The sequence below is a fragment of the Odontomachus brunneus genome, unplaced genomic scaffold (assembly GCF_010583005.1).
Source record: "Odontomachus brunneus isolate Ranch 3 - 2012 unplaced genomic scaffold, Obru_v1 Obru_scaffold_203, whole genome shotgun sequence".
NCBI classification, from domain to species: Eukaryota; Metazoa; Arthropoda; class Insecta; order Hymenoptera; family Formicidae; genus Odontomachus; species Odontomachus brunneus.
Window position 1 is genome coordinate 36,643 of NW_022639653.1, and position 9,186 is coordinate 45,828.

At 35.8% G+C, this 9,186-nt stretch overlaps 2 protein-coding genes across 6 annotated transcripts in view; one reads left to right on the forward strand and one right to left on the reverse strand.

Annotated features, from left to right (window-relative positions):
- LOC116852147 (DNA ligase 3) overlaps positions 1 to 9,186 on the forward strand; it is a 61,102-nt gene that overhangs the window by 764 nt on the left and 51,152 nt on the right. Inside the window, exon 1 of one of the 3 annotated variants that reach the window (XM_032832200.1) lies at positions 219 to 353. The exons of the other annotated variants lie outside the window; for them this stretch is intronic. The gene's annotated coding sequence lies outside the window, so the exon portion shown is untranslated. Of the gene's footprint in view, positions 1 to 218; positions 354 to 9,186 lie in introns of those variants that run through there. 3 annotated transcript variants of the gene reach the window in all.
- The window catches only part of LOC116852152, a 25,604-nt gene continuing 24,096 nt past the window's right edge, over positions 7,679 to 9,186 (reverse strand). For all 3 annotated transcript variants that reach the window (XM_032832212.1, XM_032832213.1, XM_032832211.1), the window contains exon 4: positions 7,679 to 7,876. In XM_032832212.1, coding sequence (XP_032688103.1) covers positions 7,818 to 7,876 — 59 coding nt within the window. In that variant the 3' untranslated portion in view covers positions 7,679 to 7,817. The remainder of the gene's footprint in view (positions 7,877 to 9,186) is intronic.

Here is a 9,186-nt window from a genome sequence, read left to right on the forward strand (position 1 = left end):
TATATATATATATATATATATATATATATATATATATATATATGGCTTAATTGTTTAGCACGCTTTTCTGCTGAAAGCATAATTCTATCTTTCTCCGGCATGTAATGAGCAACAAAGATAGAATGATGCTCCTAGCACGAAAGCGTGCAAGACGAACGTATAGTCAATATACATATATATAGTATATTTACTTATCGACTGGAGCAGTGCAACCACTACAAAGTGGTAGTGAACGATTAGCGCGAGATATGCCAAATTCGTCCTAACATATTATATCGTATTTGAAGTTTTATCGAGTGTTTGGGTTTAAGTTCGTTATTTTGTGAACGAGGTAACGTAGAAATCCACGATCGGTAAGTGTTCTTTACGGATCATTGGTTTCTACAATAAATATTGTTGCCGAATGGATTGTCGAAGAAAACGGCGTGATGCGTGAGCACGTCAGTCGTTGGAGGTTAGGTTAGGTTCGCAGTCAAGACGTGAAGTTGCCTTGAGGTTTTGCTATCTACGATACTAGTGCTATTCTTGTCGTTTCAGTGATCTATTCCTTCAGTACTGTGTTGCATTTGCGGCACTCGACATTTTATATTTAAACTTTGTGAAGAAAATAATAGCGACTGGTAGAAAGTAGAGAAAATATAACTGAAAAGAAGCTTTTGACAATTTCGTAGTTTCTCGGTAGGCAATAAATTTCCCGATTGTACATTTCGTATGTACATTTGTATTCAACTATAATATTCAGCATATAATTTTATTGTGTGTTCTGTCTCATTTTACATTGTTTTGCTTTATTTCATCCTACGTATGTACTATCATGATTATAAGTGATTTCTACCTAAGGACCTTGCTTGAAAACATTCTTTATTTGTGTATTGTTATATTTTTGCGGAGTAAATCGATAAGCACAAAATGGTAACCGCAGAACCAAAGATCTCTATCGATAAAGTAGCTGCCTTTTGCAGTTTTTTCTCGGTTACGTCTATAGATGGCGCGACGATGGCCTCTCCGATTTTTGACATCCATTTGGCTTGTATGTAGCTTCATGTGCGCGATTATTGACTTAAATATTATACTGCTATAGATATATCTAACATATCATATGATCAACAATACACAGACGCGAACAAAGATCCGTCAAACTTGATATCGACAAAATTTTCTCGAAAAGACAACGAAAAAGTTTGTTTTGTAACAATGATTAATTTAAAATATTCGCTATAATGTCCCAGAACAATCTATTCGATGGGTCTCAAGACTTTCTCGGGGTAAATAAACGAGGCTGCGTGAAAATCTGGATGATATATATATTGTTTATTGTTAGCATCGTTATCAGTTGCTTTCATGCGCGCGATACATTCGTGGACTTGCGCGACGTAAAGGGAAGGGGGAACGTCCGCTCGAATTTTGAATTCTTTTTTTTTTTGGCGAACGAGTTTGAAGATTCGGAAGATTCGTATCGATGTGACGCTCGTTTGACTCTCTGTAGCAGAGGGGGGAGGGGGGAGAAGGGAGAAAGCGTGTGAGTTAACGCGAATTAACGCTTACGGCGGAGTATACGGTATACAAAAACGAGCGGTATACAAAAGATATCGTACGCAAAGCGCTAAATAAATAAAGAGAGCGACTCGCTGAGTTTCTCTCCGAGAAACTACTCGCGCGATATACAGGGTTGGCAAAAAGTCCGGAAACGGTCAAATATCTCGAAAAGGATCAACTGTAGCGAAAAATATATAAGTAGCAAAGTTGTAGAGCTTAATAAAATGTACCTAATGATGGCTAAAAATTTAACTTTGGGTGGAGGACGAAGGTCATACGAAGGTCAAATTGAATTTTTTTAATTGGATCCCCCACTTTTATTACATATTCTTGTAGCTTATTTCAAGGGCTTTAAAAACCTATAATAAAGTATTTTTTTATTAGGCAGATTTAGAGTTATGAGACTTGAAAGGATTTTGGTCTTTAACTGTTTCTGTTTCGTAAAAACGTATCACTGTCTTCTGAACGGTGGATTTAGAAATAAAATTGTGATCAGGATATGCAGCATTGAATGTGTAGATCAGTATTTTTTTATTAGACATATTTAGAGTTATGAGGCTTGAAAGGATTTTGGTCTTTAACTGTTTCTGTTTCGTAAAAACGTATCACTGTCTTCTAAACGGTGGATTTAGAAATAAAATTGTGATCAGGATATGCAGCATTGAATGTGTAGATCAGTTACTTCTTCGTATGATCTAATATGGTCTCCAAATTTTCGATAAAGAAACATCATTATCTTTTCTTTATCGGTTAACATTTTTAAAAAAGAAATTTGAAACTGTAGTTGGAAAAAGAAAAGAAAAAGACAAAGAGTAAGATGCGAGAGAGCACAACTCGTTTTTAAAATACAAAGATCGAGAAGCGTTATCGTGAAGCGCGGGTATGCGCGAGTTTTGACTGAGTACGTGTGATATTACGTCGTGAATGAATAACCGCGTTCGATGCGAGCGAATGAACAACTAGACTGGGAGCCTAAAAAACAAACACAGGAGAAAAACAAGAATAACTTTGTTCGTGTCTCGAGCTAGATATAACCGGCTTAGTTGTTCATTCGTTCTCATCGAACGCGGTTATTCGTTCACGACGTAATATCACACATACTCAGTCGAAACTCGCGCATACCCGCGCTTCTCGATCTTTGTATTTTAGAAAACGAGTCGCGCTCTCTCGTATCTCACTCTGTCTTTTCTCCTTCTTTTTTCAAATTTCTTTTTCGAAAATGTTGACCGAAAAAGAAAGAATAATGCTGCTTATTTATCGAGGATTTGGAGACTGCATTAGATCATATCAAGAAGTAGCTGATCTATTCAGTGAAATATGTCTAAAAAATACTTTATTATAGGTTTTTGGAAAGCCCTTGAAATAAGCTACAAGAATATGTAATAAAAAGTGAGGGGTCCAATTAAAAAAATTCAATTTGACCTTCGTATGACCTTCATCCTCCACCCAAAGTCAAATTTTTAGCCATCATTAGATACATTTTATTAAGCCCTACAACTTTGCTACTTACATATTTTTCGCTACAGTTGATCCTTTTCGAGATATTTGACCGTTTCCAGACTTTTTGCCAACCCTGTATATCTCAACGCGGGTATACGATGAATCATAAATAATGAAGGAACGCGAGCGCCTTCCCGGATCCTTGCCCCAAATTCGTATCGGCTCCGAAAGATCCGCAAGATCGCAGTGCGATCGGCGACTGAGATTTCTCTGTGTTATAATAATTATACGACAGCTTGATTGAGATTCTCCTCCGCTTGAAGCAATAAGCAATAAGTGACAATTAATTATGTGGTACACATAATTAATTAAACACGACGCGTGCGTTCGAGGAAGAGTCCGGCGCGCGCGTTCCTTCGGCTTAACTAAACTAAAAAATAATAATAATAACAACAATAATATCAATAGTAATAAATATGCATATACACACAGACGAGACCGTAGGTCTGCATTCGGAGGAAAACATGGTAAAATATATAGGCAGCTATATAGGTGACAACTATAAGAGTTTCGTATGTGTAGAATTGTGATGTACATACAGAGAGAGAAAATATTATAAAAATATTTAAAAAATATTTAAAAGAATATTCAAGAAATATTCAAAAATATTAAAACATTAAAAAATATGAATATTAACAAAATAGTAGAATATTACAACAAAACACTTGTAACTGGCCCATACAAAATTACAATTGAAATTGCCATTATATTTGTTGAAAAATGTTACACGTTTGATTCTTTATTATAAAATTATTGTGTATATTTGAAAGCTTTTTATATCGTATACCACGTAAAACATAGAAATTTATCGTTTCTACAGTAATTTATACCATACAGTTTCTTCTTACTTTCAGTTTTACTGAAAACATTGTAAAAAGAAACATAATTTTAACATAATTTTTACTTTAATATTTTCTTCGTGCATATAGTTCAACAAACTATCTTGTAGTTGTTACAACTGAGTTTCAGTTGCTATAACTGCAAAATCGTTTATTCAAGTATACGTTAATTCCACACATAAAACGCGTACATTTGTTACCTATATAGCAACATCCGTATAGTAATATCTATATACTATATCACCTGTATAATTGCCATTACACCATGTATTTTCCTCTGACGACTTCGATCGATTGCAGCAACGTTCTTCTGTCGTTCGCGACCGCGTGTTTACCGACGGAACGTCGCGATACATTTCGCATTATTTTTTTTTTAGTCGCCACTTCGCGTAAACACCGGCGCGAGACTGCATCTCCTAAATCTGCTAAATAAAATTTCTATATCGCAAGCGCGTGCGTGTGATGCGGGCGAGAAGCGGAAAGCCTCTTTCGTGATCTGCCCTCTTCGTTCGTTTCCCTCTGTACTCCCGACGGTGTTTCTTCGCTGCCGCGGATCAGTTAGTTAGTTAGTTGGACGATAAAGTATAAAACAGGTCATATGTACCAAAGCAAACCAAGAATAAGGCAAATAAGAGCCGACTGCCGATCTTAATTACTTCGCTAGCAGAGAAAATCAGCATCAACCGACCCAAAAATGGCAAGATCTAAATGCTGTTTGATTTTTATAAAAGTCAGTACTAAAGTACTTTTCAAGTCGTTGAATACGAATTTGAGGTCAAAATTAAAAAATTCAAATTAATATCAGATTCGAAATCAGCGATCCTAAAGTTCCATCCAAATCAAGTCACTTTTTGCATTTTGGTCCGTTCAATCCGCCATATTGAATCCGCTATCTTGAATTTCAAAATTTTAAGCTAAGATTCGAAATCAGTGACCCTAAAAATCCCCGCGTACCGAGTTTCATCCAAATCAAGTCATTTTTATATTTGGTCCGCCATCTTGAAGTTGACAAAACTAATCTCAGATTCGAAAGCAGCGACTCCAAAAACTCCCAAATACCAGATTTCATCATAATCAAGTCACTTTTCATATTTTGATCCGCCATTTTCAAATTTAGAGTTCAAATTCGAAATCAGCGACCCCAAAAACCCCTGCACTGTTAAATCCGTAGTGTCAAATTATACTCAATTTGAGTTATTTTTAACCATTCCTATAAGTCGCCACTACTATAAGTAAGAACACTATAAGTGCTCCTACTAAATATGTCGTTAATTTAACTAATGTAATGGAGTTAAATAATTTAACTTAAGAAATGTATTAAATTTGACTAAAATTTAGTTTATTTTTTATTATGTGCACGTTAATGTAACCTTTGTTTTAGTAAAAAAATGACTTAATAAACCCCTGCACTGTTAAATCCGTAGTGTCAGATTATACTCAATTTGAGTTATTTTTAACCATTCCTATAAGTCGCCACTACTATAAGTAAGAACACTATAAGTGCTCCTACTAAATATGTCGTTAATTTAACTAATGTAATGGAGTTAAATAATTTAACTTAAGAAATGTATTAAATTTGACTAAAATTTAGTTTATTTTTTATTATGTGCACGTTAATGTAACCTTTGTTTTAGTAAAAAAATGACTTAATATTGTTTTAAATGGGTTGATTATATGTGGTTGTTTTTTTTAAACATATGTTTTGTTAAAATAGTAAATTTTGACACACATGATAGTTAAAAATAACTAAATATTATTTAACTCAAGAAATTGGTTTAAATTTGACCCTCCAATATTTAACAGTGTGAGTACTGAGTTTCATGAAAATTTTGCTAACGGAAAAAAATAAAATGACGTGCGCATTAGTGCGTCAATGTCATTTTTGATACGTCCTTTATTTGACGTAAAAGCGCGTCAATGCCAGCGAAGTGGTTAAAAGCGAAAATCACAATTTAATAAAAGCTTGTGATACATTTAATTAAGGACAAAAATCGAATTTTTGTATTAATACTTAATACTTTAATACTTAAATAAATGTATCACAAGTTTTTATTAAATTATGATTTTCGCCTTTAAGATCGACAGTCGACTCTTATTTGCCTTATTCTTTGTTTGATAAAGAGCCTCAAGAGCCTTTAACTTTTGATTTAAATCATATATACGTTTCGCAACCGACGAGGTTGACCGCGAAGGCGTGAATGCACATTCAGATGTTCCCCGGAAATTTTCTTTTTTCTTTCCTTTTTTTCAGCGATTTCCCTCACACTGCGCTACGGATCGCGTATCTGATGCGTTTCCCGGGCGATTAGACATTACTGTCACACGCAGATGTGTTTGCCCGATCATCCGTGCTTATCTATGTGGAACGACGAAGTATGAAATATTTATCGCGCTCTGATGCGTGACGTATCGGCATTTTTCCCGCGGTACGTCACCGCACGTATACACCGTATATACGCGTAATTTCGCGCGCATCGCGTCTCGTGTAATTGACTCGTGCTTTCGCATTCAATTTTTCCTGCAGATTTCGCGCATATCTCGTGTATACTTTGGGGTTTACTTCGCGCTCTTTTTCTCTCTTTCTCTCTCGATCTGCACCGGAAAATACAATCTCATCCTTAGCGGAATCTTCTTGCACCGTGAGAGAAAAATATCTAAAAAATAAACGATGTTTATTCAAGCTACTAGTGGCGCATATCGTACCAACATACATATATTGTTATACATACAATATATATATTTTTACATTGAAGAGATAGTAATTTTTTTTCACAAAAGAGAACGTTTTCTTAAAATCACTGCTTTTCGTGAAAGCAGTTGTTTATTTTATTTGAACAAAACAATTTAGAATAAATATGGTAATACCTACCACAAATAAATATTTTTATTGTTTAGATATCTTTCCTCTCACTGCAGAATACTTCTCTTTACCTTTTAGAAAAATCTTTTCCAGGTCAAGAGAATTCTGCTAAAGATGAGACTATATTTTTTTAGATATGGTCCGATTTTATTGACGAGGGATTTTATTAACGGGATATTTTTTTGAGTGTTATGTGCATACCGTCGGTGATCTGGCTAGTTACGCCGTTTCGCCCGATATGTTTCGTCGGATATACGTATTTGTTACCGTCGAGAGCCCGTTGTCGGGAAAGCTCGCGTATCTTCCCCCCCGTCCGAGCCAGTCGGACGGTATCGTCTACCCGAGGTTTCGACATTTCGGCGAGTACTTTTTTTTCGTTTTTCTTTTTTTATATACATGCGCGCGCGCGCGTACACACACACACACACACAAGCACATACACACGAAGCCAGCCCGTCGTTTCGCTCGCCCTCGCCGATACCCAGTGAAACGTTAACGAAGGAGACTGTGATGAGGATCGACGTTCGTTAATGGGAGCACTCGAAAAAGCGATCGTCGCGCATTTTATCGCATATGCTCTCGGCTCGCGTCGCTCGAGATGCAAAAATTTGATTCAGAGTTTGATCCACCGTGTGGCGCATTCGTCTGTATATAATACTGGTGGCAATTACTGTCCCGAAGGGGTAGCAAGGAGGAGCGGCAACTTTCACGCTGGAAAACACGTGTTTCTTTTTGCTTCTCTTCTTCGAGACAAATCGCATGCATTTTTTTCCATCTTTTTTTCTTCTCTTTTTCTCATAGTTTCTTTGTGTGTATGTTTTTTTTTTTTGTTCTCTTTCTCCGCGTTTCGTCAATCTCCCCGTCGGAGGATCCGAATCGCGAATAGTCGAGGATTTCAAGTCCCAGTCGAGAGCTCGTCCTTGCTATCTTCCTCGCTTCAATATTCAATTCACCGTTGCAAGCTGTGTTTTATTATTGTGTTTTATCTTTACTGTGTTTCTTAAAGCACAATGAGGTCTCCTCGGCCCGGTCCTCGTCGCGCCGGCCCACCGCGTTTTCAACTGCCGCGACTGCCTCCGTCTCTAATGCGATTGCCTCTTGCGTCCCATATTGCAGATCTTGAAGTGGCACAGCGACATGTCTGGAAAGAGAAAGAAAAAGAAAAGAGAGATGAATCGCGACTCGTTAAAGGAAAGTAGCCAAAAACGACATAGGCCTTCTAAAGCGACATACCTTTATATCTCATATATTAAATGCTGTCATTCTTAAAGAAGAAAGAACTCACAAATAAAATATAAAATTAATGATAGGAAAAAGGCTAATATGAGTTCAAGCACAGTAGTTGTAGTGCTATGTACCAAAATTGGTAAAGCCTTCCTTACGTTAGGAAATAATGTAATTTATTTTACAAAGAATATATAAATAAATAATCAAACGTTTCAGTTCATCCATGAACCCTCTTCAGTGATACATATATAAAAGTCTCAAGAATTGTACAGAAACAGGAAATTTTATCACGAAAACCTAGATTTAGTGAAACAGAAAAGAAAACGATGTTAGTTTGATATTAAGATCGACAAAAGCGTTAAATATCCATACTAATATGGTTACTCGCAGAAGCAACTATTAAGATGCAGCGGTCGTATGTCTAACAAAACATATAGTGCGTAAAAATTTAAAAACTTAAATGAATTAAATTGAATAAACGGTTATAAATTACCTAGGACAGATTGTAAGCCCAACAACAAGGAAGAAACGATATTGTCGACGATAATATTACCAAGTCTCGGAATAAGAATAACAAATGATTTATATAGCGTCGAAATACGTAGCGGCGAACGTGCAAGAGAAGGAGATAAAAAAAGAGTCGTCATAATAAACCGCAGTAGCTGTTGCCTAAATATTCAGTGTCTTTTTGCGAATTTAATCCTTGTTTTCGTAATCTGATGAAAATCATTTCTGCTATCAGACGTTTTAAGTAAAAGCGTTCTTTATGTAAAATTTTAACGTGTTCCCAATTAAATTCATGGTCGTCATTTAAACGATATTCCTGGACGGCCGTTAAATCCACAGTAGATTTCCTAGGAATTCTCATATGTTCAAAAATACGCGTAGAGTCTTCTGTTAGTTTATCCGACATATGAAGCCAGCTACCGCATTGTAACTTGTAAACAATATTATTATGGAGTCCAGGAGGAATCTATCTTTATGAACTCGAGTTATTCCCGATAATTTATTAAAACAAAAATAAGAAACAATTGTCGAATTCTCTTTAGAAATCTTTGTCAGTCCATCAGAGACCAAACCAAAAAACGATATATATATATATATATATATATATATATATATATATATATATATATATATATATATCACTACTGAGTACGTGTGATATTACGTCGTGAATGAATAACCGCGTTTGATGCGAGCGAATAAACAACTAGGCTGGGA